At 40.8% G+C, this 16,490-nt stretch overlaps 1 protein-coding gene across 4 annotated transcripts in view; it reads right to left on the bottom strand.

The window, feature by feature from the left end:
• Positions 1–3,195: 3,195 nt before the first annotated feature.
• LOC120398544 (ATP-dependent translocase ABCB1-like) overlaps positions 3,196–16,490 on the bottom strand; it is a 65,854-nt gene continuing 52,559 nt past the window's right edge. For 3 of the 4 annotated variants that reach the window (XM_039526053.1, XM_039526054.1, XM_039526055.1), the window contains 8 exons: positions 13,914–14,014; positions 11,843–11,983; positions 11,185–11,341; positions 8,723–8,920; positions 7,633–7,839; positions 6,558–6,704; positions 4,953–5,126; positions 3,196–3,459 (listed from right to left, as the gene is read on the bottom strand). In XM_039526053.1, coding sequence (XP_039381987.1) covers positions 3,382–3,459; positions 4,953–5,126; positions 6,558–6,704; positions 7,633–7,839; positions 8,723–8,920; positions 11,185–11,341; positions 11,843–11,983; positions 13,914–14,014 — 1,203 coding nt within the window. In that variant the 3' untranslated portion in view covers positions 3,196–3,381. Of the gene's footprint in view, positions 3,868–3,963; positions 5,127–6,557; positions 6,705–7,632; positions 7,840–8,722; positions 8,921–11,184; positions 11,342–11,842; positions 11,984–13,913; positions 14,015–16,490 lie in introns of all 4 variants that reach the window. The other variant, XR_005594519.1, reaches the window with a different exon arrangement.

The following is a 16,490-nucleotide window of genomic DNA, read 5'->3' as shown; positions in this document are numbered from 1 at the left end:
GAGTGAGATAATTGCTCTTATTGAACTATTTTCTGGTGGTGAAAGGGACAAGCTTTCGAGGTTACACAGTCCTTACACAGAGATCTTCTTCCTCCTGAAGAACAGCTCTGTCAAAGCTTGAAAGCTTGTCTCTCTCACCAAGAGAAGTTGGTCCAATAAGAGAGATTTTCTCGTCCCCCTTGTGTCTCTAACGCTATGTCTACACAGCAACTAGATACCTTTAGCTGGCCCATTCCAGCCAACTCAGGCTTGGAGGACATGGGCTTCGGGGCTGTTTCATTGCTGTGTGGACTGTGCTGAAGCCTGAGCTCTGGGACCTTCTCATCTCACAGGGTCCTAGAGCCTGAGCTCCAGCCCAAGCCCAGAAGTCTACACAGCAATGAAACATCTCCGCAGCCTGAGCCCTGCAATCCTGTTTCCGCTGACATGGGCAGCTGAGGGTGTCTAGTTGCTGTGTAGACATATCCTAATATCCTGGGACCAACACGGCTACAACAACCCGACATACAAGGTCATTGAGAGCACTTTGACTTCAAACCCTCCAGCAACGTCAGGTGAATAGACCTTAACGATTCTGCAGAATATTCTCGTGGTTCACCATAACTGGTAAATTCATATCCCATTAACATTTAAACAGGCCAGCTCTTGAGTGATAGGAATTTTCCTAACTACTGGTATGACATAAGACCGAAAAGCTCTCCATTAGCCAGACATATTCACAATTATAAACACATAAGCAAAAAAGCCATTGGCACAATATATGTCAATTACAACCAAGACTAGACAGATTATTTATTGCCTGTCATGGATTGTGTCACAGAATTTCATAAACTCGCTCAGAATTTAAATTAGACTCACAAAGCTAATCCCTGGAAAACAAAGACACACTGATTTAGCATTTAAGCTGAATTGATTAAACTCATTATTTTTTCATTTCTCTAAATTATAGCAAATCTGTTTTTAACAGGGAGAAAGTTTCTAAGGATCTGAAGGTTGCAAATGGTGAGTCCAATGAAATTCTTCCTTATCCCCGTAAGGCCGTCAGGAAGTAGCTTCTTTATGGGGTTATACAATCCTCTGCAGTTTTGAGATTGGTGTGAATAGGAGTTTTATAGACTGTAGAGGAGGTGAAACATTTGGGAAGGAAACGATGCTAAATGTTAAACTCAGCTACCGCTCTGGAAATTGTTTGGCTGACAACCTGGTGACAGGTAATCCAAAAGTCTGGATATCAGGGGAATGGGGAACTTCAGCACCCATTGGGATTGTCCTACACTAACACAAATAAGAATACAAGGACATTTAACTCCTTAACACCAGCGGAATTGGCATCTCCTACTGTCAGTTTGTCTAAGTATTTACACTATGCTCCTCACCATGGCTGCAGTTTGAATTCGCATGTATCCATGTAAATTTGATTCCTGACCCCAAAGAGTCAATCAAATTTGACAGCAATTTATGCTGAATTTACAGGTGAGTTGAATGGTTATTTATGTTGTGGCTGCTCTCCAAAATCTTGGCACACGTTTGCTCTCTCAGGACTTCATATATTAGCAATAACCTAGCATGCTTAGATAAGCACTAACTAGGGGGACCAGCTGTCCTAGTTTTATAGGGACAGTTCCAATTTTGGGGTCTTTTTCTTATACAGGCTCCTATTACCCCCCAACCCCTGTCCCAATTTTTCACATTTGCTGTCTGGTCATCCTAGCACTAACATAACATATGTTGTGACATACATGTTTTATGCCCCCTCCCCATTCTTCAATGGGTTTGAGACGCCATTAGAGTCAGTGAGTAGATGTGAGCTGGTGTTTTTTCAGGAATGCTGATGACACCCAGCATTGTGGGCCAGGCTCATGGCCACACTGATGTAAACTGGCCACATTGGGCAGGGGAGGAATCCTCTTAAGTAGGGGAACCCTCTGGCCGTGCAGCCCAGACAGCCTGCAAACTGGCCAAGATACTATCTAGTGCTGCAGAGTGGCAAAGATGCTGCCTAGTGTAGCAGCTGTGGCCAGACAGAAGCGGGTGGGGCTAAAATGCCATTTTAGCCTACAGGTCCTCCGGCGTGGCTCCTCTGTCTTGTACCAGTTGTTGCCTGTTGGGTCCAGAATTTGGCAGTTGCAAAGGTGGTTTCATACCACATTTGCCTCTTCACTGCTGGCCAGTATCTCGGCCAGTTTGCAGACTGTCTGGGCCTGTCTCTCCAGCTGATCTGGACTGGAATGCAGGTGGGTATCCTTCAGTGGTGGGGTAAGACTGGGGTAAAAATGACAGCAAGCTGGTGGAGGGTGATCATGGTGGATTGGGAGAAGCTACCGAGAATATGGCTAATTATGGGACCCCCCACATGAGTGGGAGTGTTTGGCCATCATTTGTTACCAAAGATTGCAACACAGAGATGTGGTTAAATTTATGCAGCACAGCCCACATACCTGAACAGGCATTTGATTGTGTGGGGTTTCTGTTAGAAATCTGAAGAAGTGAAGAGTTTGTTCTGTTTTCTTGGTAACTGGCTGTTTTGTGTTGTCTGGGATTTGCTTTTGTCATGTTGTGTTTTATTGCTCTGGATTGTAATTATAATGGGAGACTGATACTGGTGTGTTTTATTATGTTTACATTGAAAATAAATAAATATTGATTGAATTGTAGAAGACGAAGTGTAGAATTGTGGACGAATTGTGGAAGACCAAGTGAACCAACCCATGTTACCTTCATCGTATTTGCCATTTTCCTGTTAAAGTTCCTCCTTCGAAATACAAGTGAAGAGGCCAGATGTGTACAGTGGGAGGTTATAGGCAGATGTATACAAGGGGGAGGGATAGCTCAGTCGTTTGAGCATTGGCCTGCTAAACCCAGGGTTGTGAGTTTAATCCTTAAGGGGGCCACTTAGGGACCTGGGGCAAAAATTGGTCCTGCTAGTGGAGGCAGGGGGCTAGACTTAATGACCTTTTAAGGTTCCTTCCAGTTCTAGGAGATTGTTATATCTCCTATTATTATTAGGTTTTCCAGATTCATTTTTTAAGAAGTGAGGTGCAGCCACAGAGCTGTGTCCTTTCTCCACATGTAAGATCAGCATCATCATTGAAAGCACACTCCAAGCATAGACCAAAATATACTAACTAGCAAGAGCTGGTTGTTCTAGCCCTAGCCACTTTTAATCCCACAATATTTTAAAGAATGATCTGATACTTGACCCCAGCTGGCCTTTTATTTCAAAATGATTTTTCCAGCAGTACAGACTTGATTGAATTTGGCTGGCTATTGCCACAGAAGAATGCACTGATGAACAACATTAAGCAACATGCCAAGAAAGGTATACGTACAATTATCTTCCTGTACAGCATATGTAATGGATGTGGAAGCTCATATGTACTCTCAGTTGACCAACGCAAAGCCCTTTTCTAAACCTTTAACGTCCAATTGTGCATGTCTCCTCAAATGTTTTGCCCAGCTCTATTAAAACAAGATCAAAGTTATCAAATTGGAAGCAGCTTGAGTAGTGAAGCATTTTGGCCTCTACTCTACATTATCTGTGTTGATGTGACTATGAGATCCCATTAACTAACTACAGATGTTCTATAGTTCATACATTGCATGGCCTTAAAATAAACTAAGTTTGGCAATCCTCTCCGTGTAATATCGGAATGATTTTCCACATTCTTTATTACACGCTTCACCTTTACAGTAAACAGACTTAACAATTGGTTCCAGTGTAAAAACAAAACCAGACAAAGGGAGACATTTGATTCCAGTTTGGATAATGGAGAAATACTGTGAGAACAGCTAGTGATTTCTCTATAACCAGAAGTGAAAAGTCACTTTCCTGCATAGGTCATGGTGATGCCAGCAGAAACTGACCAGCTCTTCCCAATGTGTCTACAGGGTTTCAATGGCCAATAGTGGGAGTAGCCTTTCCTGGTAGCTGCTGAGAAAAGCTGATCGGGGAAGAGTGACCACATGTATTTTGGCGAGGGTGAGAGCAAAGCTTAAACGTTTTATATTTTGTTTCCCGTCATAGACCCTGAAGCAGGGAAACAAAGGGGCAAAAGACATTATAATTATTTTTAATTTCTGTCTGTCACAAATAAGCAGAGGCATCTGAAAGTGTGAAATATTCCAAGCTCCTGTAGGGTGTAAATACTAAACAAAAACCAAAAGTGGTTTTGATTTTGTCCTTGGCAAACCAAAAGGTGAGTTTGCCAGAAGCAAACCCAAAACAGGGCTGCCCGAGTCTGTCTGTCTCTCTCTCAATAAGTAGATGAGATATGTTCCTCAACTGTTGTTTAAGCATGATGGTTAACTATATTAAAGGGAAAACACTCTGATAATATAATATTATAACAGAGCTGTGTATACCACTATGACTATACATGGATCAATCAACATTTCTAAAACTCCATTGAAAAAGCTGAAAAAAATGTTTAAATCTATCAATGGTAACCCCTACCCCCCCACACACACAGTTGTTTGTTAAATAGCTGTTTACATGGTTGACATTAATCAGCTCCAAAAGGAGCCATCATGGTCATTGGGCCAATAATAATTATTTTTAAATCTTTTGGAAATAGCCTTAATGGTTTCCAAAGAACCAGTAAGTTCTGTTAGGTCAATAATACAGGTTTTAACAATACTTTATAAACAAACAGTTTGTGATCTATTTTGTCAATATATATTTCCATGAAAGGCTTGTAATCATTAATATAAAAGCAGTTTAAAATTAACCAACACGCCCCAAAGGATTTTACCAATAGGACTAAGTAACTCTAAAGCTGTGAGACAATGAAGAAATAAATGTCTCTGCTCTGTTTTTTACTACGTGTTTTAAACCTGCAGACATCTCAGTAAGGATGCACCTCATTAATATTATTTATCTGTGGGTTGTGTGTGTATTTATATAAATAGATTAGTTTGTAACATTAATGTTAATGAGAAACTTGTGCATTTACAAGTGCATAGTAATGTCCTTCCTTTGCCAGCAGCTGGCTGTGAGTCCCTTGTTCCACTACTTTTCCATTATGAATCACTGCTATGACATCAGCGTTCTGGACGGTCGTCAAGCGGTGAGCAATAATAATGCAGGTTCGACCCTTCCTGGCATCGTCCAAGGCTTTCTGGACAATCTGCAGACAGATGCAGTGAAAAACTTGCTATTACTTGGAGAATTTGCCTTTATAGTTCACATTATCACCTGGGTGTTCCTCACTGGGGTTTAGGAGTCAGGACTTCCCATGCATGAAGGAGGCCTCAAACACAGGGGCCTGATATTAGAACCTTTATTTGTGTGAGTAATTCCACTGAAGTCACTGAGACTACTCTCATGAACAAAGGCTAGCAGAATGAGGTCCATAAGGATCTAGTTTGGACCAACACAACTAATTTGCAGAGGTGTAATGAATTGTCTGTGATAGCGGCTGCTTACCAAATGTGTATGTTATATTTGATACTGCATGCTGTCTGTTTCCAACTACACGCCAAATTTAGAGAAACTAACCTCCTCTGTCCTCCCCGCCATATGCACTTGTCCAGGTGTTTGTCAGTTAGACATGCACAGTACTTAGATCAGTTTGGAGAAAGCAGACCAGCCAAAATATAGACATGAATAAAACTAGCATGTTCATTGACAGTAACAGCAATGCCAGACACTTCTTGTTAGCCATAAAAATCCAAAATTCAGGATCCTGACATCTGGCTCACAACTGGATGGTGGTTTGCATGGTGGCATTTTTCACTTCTACTGCACCCCCATCCAAATGAACAGTTTATTCGTCCCTATGGAGTCTGCCCCCTCTGCTGGAGATGGTGGATGCAGTGAGAAAGCTCACAATATCTCCTGAGAGGTAGGAGGTGTTGCTGAAGCCTTTTTTCCAAGCCAGCTGCTCCTGCATGTCACCTCTTACCCTCTGAATGCAGATGGATCAAAGGACTGGGAAGCGGACAGAGGCTTCTTCATTGTTCCATTCTGTCCTGACAGCCAGCAGTTCTACCGGCAGAGTGGATCCCTCTCAGTTTCTGTAGCAACACCTGTTCCCCCAGACAGAGCAGGAAATAGTGCAGAAAGAGACCCACTTTGCTGCTAGTGCTGCTGGCTGAAGGAAAGAGGAAGGAGCTGGTGACTTACCTTACAAGGCCTCCTCTAGTAGATTACAGTCTACTGTTTGAAGACACCTGTCTCAAATTCAACATTGCTAAATATGAATGGGATTTTCCAAAGTGCTCAGCATTGGTCTAACTGTGAACCCATTAAAAAAGTCCCATTGACTTCATAACTGACTTTTAAGGAACTGAGGCAGGCCAAAAATGAGGAGTTCTAAAAATCCCACTTTCTGTCCAGCCCCAAGTGTTGCTGACTACCATCAGCTCCCAATTTAGACAGCAGGAGTTGAAGGCACTCTACACCTTGCAAAAGCAGGCCGTAGACAGAGAGGGAGCTAAGGGTTGTTCTGTGGAACTTTCAAAATTGTATTGTAGATGGAGCGCCTGTGTTCTTGCAGTGAAGAATTCAAACCAGGTATTTTGTGTGTATTACAAATGGTAGAATGCATATTACTAACCTTTTCGCTTTCTGTGTCAAGAGCAGATGTGGCTTCATCTAGAAGCAGAACTGCTGGCTTACGAACTAGAGTACGAGCAATTGCTATTCTTTGTTTCTGACCTCCAGAAAGTTGTGCTCCTTTGTCACCCACTTGGGTATTATACTTCTGTATAAGTAAATATTCATTGTCAAGGAAAGTAAGAAACAGTAAGTTATATTTTAATAGCAGATAATGTACTATATTAAGCATTTCCATTATGAAGGAAAAATAATAATGTAATTGTTTTTAATAAAATCTCATAACAATTTTAACTGTTTGAATCAAAATGCATATCTACAGCTACATATATTGATAAATGCTCTGTAATGAAAATTCATTTCAGCATTAGAAAAAGACTAATTCCCAAAGTGGTGCAACCACTGATGTGTCTAGTCAAAGACACCTGTACTTAAAAATATAGATCTCAAGAGACTTTTATAATTTCAAGGTCCTAGAGACCCACACTCAGGAGGTGAACCTTTAATTCTTACACGTCCAAAACTTTCTTCTAAGTACATTTTCAAAAACTAGGTGGTAATGAAAAAGAAATATTGTTTTTATTTCAATTTTCAATTGTCTTCAATTCCACGTAACTTTAAAGGAAGCCCAATTTCTTTGGGCTTTTCCAAGGTCTTTCTCCATTTTGAGAAAGAAGTCCATGCCAAACATGAAGGTTAAAATGTACTTGAAACATTTTACCTTTCAGATAAGACTAAAACTACAGAAAGTTTCAGCCAAAAAAAGGAAAAAGAATTGGCAAAGTTAAGAATTGAATGTCTCTTTTATAGTTGTTATATAACATCACTGTGATAGAGGAAAATAAGAAAACTGGAGCTCAGATTTTGCATTTGAATTAGCTAATTACGACTGCATATGTGTTAATACCTATTGCAAGTTACATTTTTAAACTCTAGCTTCCTATTTTCCTCTTTGAGAACAGTAAACACAAGAAAATAAATGAAACAGCATATTGTTTTGCATTAATCGGAGTTGCTTAGATAGGTCATGGTGAATATTTACCCCACACTGAGAATGGAAAGACATTTTCTCTTACCTCTGGGAGATTTTCTATGAAGGTGTGAATATTTGCTGCTTTAGCTGCCTCTTCAACTTCCTCCTGACTGACAACCCTACCGTTCTCTCCGTACTGGATATTTTCAGCAATGCTGCAGTCAAACAAAATAGGCTCCTGGGACACAATACCCAATTTGGACCTTAACCATCGCAAATGCAAAGACTTGGTATCGAATCCATCTGCAAACTAGAAACAGAAAAAGAGAAAAATCATTCCCTGCAGAATGCAATACTCCTCCTCAGGTGTACAATGTAAATGTGAAACACGAATCTGTGAAAATCCTCTGACCTTTGTTAGAGTTGCAGTAAATGTAAAGTGGTCAGTAAACCACTTCTGATCAAATAATAGATGATCAGATCTTTCATCCAAAATTGAACTGAACCAAAACTCTGAAAATTCAAAAGAAGCTCAGATAACCTTTTCTTCTCAGATTTTTTTTTCTTTTTGCACATCTACTCTTCTAGCTTCCATAATAGATGTGGAATTGCCAATCTATAATGAGTTGTGCCTACAGAATTTCCATCTTTACTGATGATGTCAGGTACCAGAGATCTCATGAGAAAGTCTGTTCATGGTCTTCTTAGACCTAGACGGTTGAACAGCTCCAATACGAATCCACATCTTTGGGCATTTATTCAAACATCCTTTGACTCACCATCTCTAGGCTATTCTTCTTGGAGCTCCCATCATCATTAATAGGACTTGCATCAAAAGTCTCATCAAGTGATGAATTAGACCTCAAATTGTGTCATGTTAACATGACTAGAGGACTAGTGACAAGGGTTACATTATGGAAAGTATATTCTAATGTCCCCTCCAATATATCAAGTAAATCAATAAAGAGATGAAATCTAGTGATCTAGAGCCAGGATGGGGAGTCAGAAGATCCAAAGTTCTACTCCCGGCTCTACCTTAAGCAAGTCCCAAGTCTTCTCTGCAGTACCCGGACCTGTAACAACACTTATCCACCTCAAAGAGGTGTTGTGCGGATGATTTAATGTTTGTAAAATACTTTGAAAAACAGTTCTATAAGCTCTAAACATTAACAGCTTCACCAATCTCTTCTTACCACTTGTCCTGCCATAGGGTCATAAAATCTCTCCAGCAGCTGAATGGATGTGCTTTTGCCACAACCACTGCTCCCCACCAAGGCTAGTGTCTGGCCTTTATTAACCTTCACGTTGAGTCCTTGCAAAACTTGAGCTTCTGGTCTTGTAGGGTATACAAAATGGATGTCCCTGAATTCAATGTTGCCATCAAACTGACTCTGGAAATAGTAGAAAATATAAATGTATGACAGAAGACCGGTCTATCTTGTACAGAAGAATCAAACACAACTCAGTATGGTCATTTAAATGAAGGCGTTGACAAGTCAGTTGGAAATGGTATGGCATTTTCAAACCCAGAGCATTTTTGTCAATTTATTGTTGCTTAAATATGCAGTGAAATTGGATTGGTATCTTCTGTGTACAGGACCTCCTTGCTGAGTGGTTCTTTTCTGCATCTCTCTCTCTCTCTCTCTCTCTCTCTCTCTCTCTCTCTCATTTATATCATTCCTTTTCAGCCTGGTTTGCAAGGACTATCATTACTTTAGGTAAGTAAACAACCCTAATACCTATCTTTGATGTCATCAATACATATAATCCAGACACTATCATTGTGTGTGGAAAACATAGTTCCTGCCCCTGGGAGTTCACTCTCTAAATAGTGAAAGTTCAACACACAGTACACAGGATGAACATAGTACAAGGTGAACATCAGATCTCAGATTGGGTTAAACATTTTTACTTTGGTGGATTATTCATTGTTTTCAAGGACAACTATGTTTTCAGTGTAGGTTTGAATAGGGAAAGGGTAGCTGATTGGCTCTTTCATGTAGGAAGGGAGCTCCATGTATAAGAGGTAGCAAGGAAGAAGACTTGAAGACAAGGGTGAGTGAAGGAGATGTTAGGAGAGACTGTGGGAGCCTCCTCTGATGCCTGGGGGACGGGACAGCTCTAGGACCACAATACCAGCACTGTGAGTACAATAGGCTCTTACAGCACCTAGAGAACTTCCAAGGTTTAAATTCTTTGGGCCAAATCTTAGCTTCACTGAAGTCAAAGACAGCTGCTTCACTGACATCAGGATTTGGCCCAGAGTGGTTTCACTTTCAATTAACGTCTTTATCCACAAGAAGATATTTCCCCGGGAGCATTAGCAGTCTGGGCATGTGGAGCTGATTGAGGAAAGTAGTCAAGCACATGTGTGACTTAAAGTTGTACACATGAGTTACTGGCATGCTTACAGTATGTGCCTGAGTCCTTTTCTGAACCGAGGCCACTATCCAAAAGCTAGATTTCTAAAGCAATTTCAAGTTTCTGAAAGGCTGGTTCTGCTTGTAAAAGCATTTATGGAAAGCACTGAGAGACAATATGAAATGTGTTCAGTTTACAAATACAAAGATGAGTTTCTAACTGTCAACGTTGGACTTTGAGAGACAAGCTGGGTTCTTTCCATCTCTCATATAATCACCAGCAATAAAAGGTTCTGCAGGCCAAGTTACGTCCTCATTAATACTTGTGCAAACCCTTTGACTTGAATGAGGTTACTCAAATGTTGTATGCAGTGTTGTTATAGCCGTGCTGGTCCCAGGATATTAGAGAGTCAACATGGGTGAGTTAATATCTTTTATTGGACCAACTTCTGCTGGTGAGAGAGACAAACTTTCGAGCTTATACAGAACTGAAGAAGAGCTCTGTGTAAGCTTGACAGCTTGTCTCTCTCACCAACAGAATTTGGTCCAATGAAAGATATCAACTCACCCACCTTGACTCTCTGTTACACAGATGTAACTGACTGGAACTTAGCAAACAAGTCTGCTGATGATGCACAAGAAGGAACAGAATTTAACTCACTCTCCCCCACAGCTGCCTAGTTTACAGAAGTAAAAAGCAGTGAAAACATACTTGTGTTGCTAAAGAAAGCAGTTATAACTCTGGGCTTGTCTTCACTACCAGGAAGATTGATACTGCTGCAATTAATTCAGCAGGTGTTGATAGCAGAGTGCTCTCTGATCGACTCTGGTACTCCACCGGAACGAGAAGAGTAAGGTAAGTCGATGGGAGAGCATCTCCTGTCAACACAGCACAGTGAAGACACGGCGGTAAATCAACCTAAGCTACATAGAACCCAGTTACAATATTCACGTAGCTGGAGTAGAGTAACTTAGGTCGACTTACCCAGGTAGTGTAGAAAAGGCCTCACAATACACCCAACGGACAGAACCGGTGAATGAAATGTCATTCTTCCAGTCATTTTTTCAAAACAGAACTGCACTTAAAAGTATTCTGTTAATTTCTCAAGCAAAAAGGTATTAAATGGTACTGGGCAAATATAAAATTATTTAGATATTGCTGTTAAATTTTACCCTACTTGTCTGGTCCTGTCTTCTGTGACATTGCAAAAGGCAATTGAACAAGATTAATACAATTAAGGACAATACAGTACCACCAGGTTTGTTAGTTTCAAGGACTTTCTGAATGGCCTTACCAGTTTTGTACCCTCTTCACTATAGCTGTCAATTAAGGGTTTCCGATCCAAAAGCTGAAAGATTTGTTGGGCAGAAACTTTAGCTTTGCTGAAATCTGGTGCCAAAGAAGTGGACAGCCCAACATTTATAATACCATATAGAACTGAAAAAAAGGCTCTGAAAACCAAACACAAAACATCTTTCAGTTCATCTAAAGAGAGACTTTTTATTATTGTTCAGACATTACAAATATTGTTTTCCTTATTTAAAACAAACAGACCTAACACTATCTATAAATCTGAGAATTGTGACATTTTTAGAACTTTGTCTTAGTAAAACTACACACAAAGGATTAGAAACAGATGTTTACAGCTATCAATATTTTTATGGGTGACTAATGGTATGTAATTTCTCCACACAGAAGCATTTCACAAAGCCCGTTGTCTGCAATGAAGTGTCAGCAGTAAAAGTTTCTCCATAGTAAACAAACTGAGCCAGGCTCTATACATGCCAACACACCTGTCTCAAGCTTCCTCTCCCAGAAATAACTCTTCTGCCTGAATTGAACTCCTCACCAGGTTCTAAACTGTTGGACCTCTTGCACTATTGCCTCAGTAACTAGACTATACACAATAACCATGTGTTGAAATCACTGCCGTTGGACTGATGTGTACTCACATAAATACATTTTCAAAGTTTGTATAACAATTAGCAATGAGCCATGCCCCAAATCTGAAGATTGCTGCCTCAAGAAAGTAGATTGCACATTGGACTGTTCCATAGGTAAGTCCATATAGGGGGGCTTTTGTTAGAGAGTCCCTGATAAAAGAAAAGATTTATGTTAAAGGAAAAAATTGTCATGAAATGCCACGAGCAGAGACTGGCTGGGAGAAGGCCAGACCTTTGGATTAGGGGAGGCAAACCCTATACGTCACTCACTCAAATAATACATAATAATAATTAATAAAGCTGCATGCTAGGACGTCCATGAAGGTGCCGCTGGAGAGAACTTATGGCAAATGAGATCCCTTCATCCCAACTAGCTTCTTTGTTGGATAGGAACTTTTGATAAAGTTTCCTTTAATACTCAAAACATTTTAACCCTTGAATGCTGGTTTCCAGAATAAATGTTTATGGATGGCCAAAGCAAGCTGACACAAAGCAAACTGATAATTTCGATAAGTCTCTTATGATCTTTGAATGCTTGGATTTTTGGACAATTGGTATAAATGTAGTGGTTACCATGGAAAAGTCAATGTCTACAACACAGCATAACAGAAGCACTGCAGATATTGCCTGCTCTGAGTACAGGAGGGAAAAAATTAGCAACTCAGACCCCACTGTACAGTGGTGACTTTTAAATGGTGACCAATGTTGTTGAGTGGGATGGTAAAACTGAATCACTCCAATTATGTGCAGACCTTGCTGTGACAGACTCTGGTACTAGTTCTGACAAAATGATTTTTCAACAGAAAATGCAATTTCTGCACATTTCAAAAATTTTCCATTGTGAAAAAAGTAACAAAATATTTTATTCTGGGGTGGTTTGATCTGAATATTTCTGCTTTGCGCCCATAGCTATGGGACTCTGATAATGCATTATGCCACTCAGTCAGAGGGGAGACCACACTGCATCATGGAAGATGTAGTCCAACCAGGGAGCCCGTCCTGTAAGAGAGGCAATGTTCCAAAACAGGGATATGCAGTTTGATGTTGAACTAGATAAAAACAAAAACTTTCGGCTCAATTAAACAAAAGAAAAATTAAATATTTCAATTATTTGAGAATATAAACATATTTTGATGGGAGAAAAAATGCAAAAATGGAATGATTTGCCATTTCTAGATTGAAATTTTTCAAAAACTTTTCTTTCTATGAAAAAAAATTGATATATTTTCACATTTTATTCTACTTCAGAGCAAAACAGAGGTTGAAATATTAGAATTTCCCACAGGATAGAAATTCAGATTTTCACTCATCTCTAGTGCTCATATATTTTTAAAATTCATAACATTGTGATACAATGACCTGCCAGGACTTGAGATAAGTGCTAAATCTAAGAATCCTATTTCTCCAATTAAATATAGATTTTTTTCCCCCACATACTGATGGTTTATAGAATATTGAGCCATAAAACTGTCATTGGAAGTGGACTGTCATTTTTCAATCCCTGCTTTTACTTAAAACATATTTAAGGGGAAAGAAACAAAATGGATGGTAGATCATTTCATTTAAATAAAATGGAGACTAGGAAAATGTCTGACATTTTGGATATTAGAAATTAGCCCCTGCAGTGGTTAGCTTGTCGAGTGTCACTGAAAAGGCCAAATGGGAAAAAAAATGCACCTTATTTCAAGACCTGCAAGTCCTTACTTGCAATACAAGTCATAATACATGGTGACATTATGTAGTATAAAGTCTTTGCCACTTGACCTATGAAACTCATTCTGCTACAGTACTTGTGAAGCAAGTAAACATCCCAAATTCATGTTAATAAAAACTTTATACTAGGTCATTACATTCTTTCTCTCACACAAATATTACATCACTCACAATAGTGTCTAAGAAGATATGTTAAAGAAACTGAGTAAATACATTTTACCCTGTCAAAATCTTTTCAAATCATTTATGTGTTTAATATTTTCAATCTGCAAATGAATGTAATATGAATAAATCCTGAGTTGTTTTAAATTAAGAAAATGTGTATTCATTGCTTTTAAAAAACAAATTGTTTGAGAGCAAATCCTACCTATATGGACCATTCAAACTTGCATTATATTTCTCATAGAATGCATCTTCACTAGTTAATGAAGCCACAGTTCTTATATTTTCAACTGCTTCCACTGAAATCTAAATGGGGAGACAAGACGGATATGAAATATTCTCTTATGTTTGAGTCTACTCCTACCACTACGTAGTTAGCACATCTCTAGCACTTTTCATCTTTCACTCTCCAAGTGTATTTCTTTAAAGATTTACTCTGGGGGAGGGATAGCTCAGTGGTTTGAGCATTGGCCTACTAAACCCAGGATTGTGAGTTCAATTCTTGAGGGGGCCATTTAGGGATGTGGGAAAAAAATTGGTCCTGCTAGTGAAGGTAGGGGGCTGAACTTGATGACTTTTTGAGGTCCCTTCCAGTTCTAGGAGATTGGTATATCTCCAATTATTACCTATTACCATTCCCCCTTCCCAGGACTGTAGAGTTTCTGACATGCCCATTCTCAGCTCCTCACCCCTCTCTCAGCAGTGTGTTCTTGGGCCATGCTCTGAGCATGCCTGTTCTAAGCTTCCCACTCAGAGGACCCGCACTTCCCTGATCCAAGCTCACATGGGGAGAGGCAGAGAGAGGGGGCCAGACTCCCTTAGAGGGACAAAGCATCCCAGATTCCAGTGCATGTGAGGAGGTAGGGAGAGGGGCTTAGATGTCCCCAGAAAGCAATGCCTACTGCAGACTCTGGCTTACATGAGAGGGGACATGGAAGGCAGATAGATCTCCACGGCTGGGCAAGACAGCATCAGAGCCTGGCAAACAGAGGCGGGTCAGGTGTGGGCTCAGACACCCCCAGAGAGGCAAGGCCCCCCCAGATTCCACCTCACATGCAGCAAGGGGGTCCCCCAGATTCAAGCACACACACAAAAGGTCCAGAAGGGGAGAATGTGGAGCTGCACCTATGCCCCCCAGACCCTCTGCAACAAACCCCCATGTCTGCTTCCCAGTATCCATTCCCCAAACCCAACTCCTCTACCACCCATCCCCATTTATCTCCCTCCCCATAATCCCCCCTCTTCTCCGTGCAGCCCCAAACCCCTCTCACCCTATTCCCCTAACTCCTCCATCCCCTAAAATGCTCCTCTCTTGCCAGCAAGCATTTGCACACCTATTTTTTTAAACAAAAATACTTTGATGACATTACACACCCCTCCAAAATGAAGCCTGATAGTAACAGATTTTAGCAACATGCCAGCCAAGCTTTGCCAGGTTTTCAGCAAAGGGGACCGTGAACTGTCACTAGCTGGGGGAGTTCAGGAACAAACACTGTGCATCTCTTCAGTCTATCCAGCCGCTTTGACCATATCTATCTGCAAATCCTTTGGGGTTCGCTTTACATATGTGCTCAATGTAACTTGTGGAGTGCTTGACCTTTATTCAAGAGCCTAAGTGGATGGCCAAACTCTCTTGCTAATAATGTTCTGAATCTTGCTTCCCCCAAGTAGCTAGTGGATGCCATGTATTCTCTGGGGGGTAACCCTCAAGTGAGTGAGACCCTTGTGCCAGGATCAGACCCATGGTCTGATCTCTAGATGTGGGCAAAAAAACCATTACTAGAACGAACCTTTAGAAAAGCTGATTATTGGGTGGGAAATGGCATCTCGTGAACCTCTTGGTCAAATGACCCCGAATTTGGATCACTACACGTATCTTGCACCCCCATAAGGTTCACCAATTTATCGTGGTGCACCTCAGGAAATGGCAGGGTAGGGTTAGTGACCCAAACTTGACATCTTTTGAGCCAGACGTTTTGGAGATATAAGTCCTAAAACAGCCATTTTAAAAAAAAAGTTTCTAGGTGGTGGGTTTTTTAAAAAAAACCAAAAACAGAGCTAGAACTAGAGCTCATAGGTAGATACTAAGGACTGGAAGATGAATCACAAACCACTGGATGGCTGTGAACTCACCCTTCAATTAACACTGCTAAAGATAAGTTAATTACAACCCCCCACCTAAGACAAAAGGAATTTTGAACGGAGTGACTGGAGATTGCTACAATGTGAGAGTCATAGGACGTAATTTCATTTTGGGAGAAATGCAATCAAAGCTTTTTGGTGGAAAATTGGATGTGTAAACTTTCTTGGAATGAGGGTTGCCAAACCTCCAGGATTGTCCTGGAGTTTCCAGGAATTAAAGTATCAGAGGAGTAGCCATGTTAGTCTGTATCCACAAAGCCACCAGACTCCTCGTTGTTTTTCAGGAATTAAAGATTAATCTTTAAAGATTGTGGCATGTGATGAAACCTCCAGGAATAGGTTCAACCAAAAATTGGCAACCCTGTTGGGAAGGGGGATTGGGGTAAATAGGAATGGGTGGTAGGGGAGGTAAGAGGTTGGAGGTTCAGGTGATGGAGGCCCCCCAGCTCTGCCAGTGTCCCCAGCTCTGCCAGTGTCCCCAGCCCTGCACCACAACCCCCTGTACCCCCTCTACCAATAAACTAAAGACATCCTGCACCTCAACCTTCCTGCACTCCAACCCCCAGCTTGGTCTTGGCATCCTAACCCCCTGCATCCCACAGCTGTCTTTGCACCCCAACCCCTCATGCACCCCAACTTT

Source organism: Mauremys reevesii, linkage group 2 (genome assembly GCF_016161935.1).
Source record: "Mauremys reevesii isolate NIE-2019 linkage group 2, ASM1616193v1, whole genome shotgun sequence".
In the NCBI taxonomy this organism is placed as follows: domain Eukaryota; kingdom Metazoa; phylum Chordata; order Testudines; family Geoemydidae; genus Mauremys; species Mauremys reevesii.
This window is presented reverse-complemented; position numbering and strand designations above follow the sequence as displayed.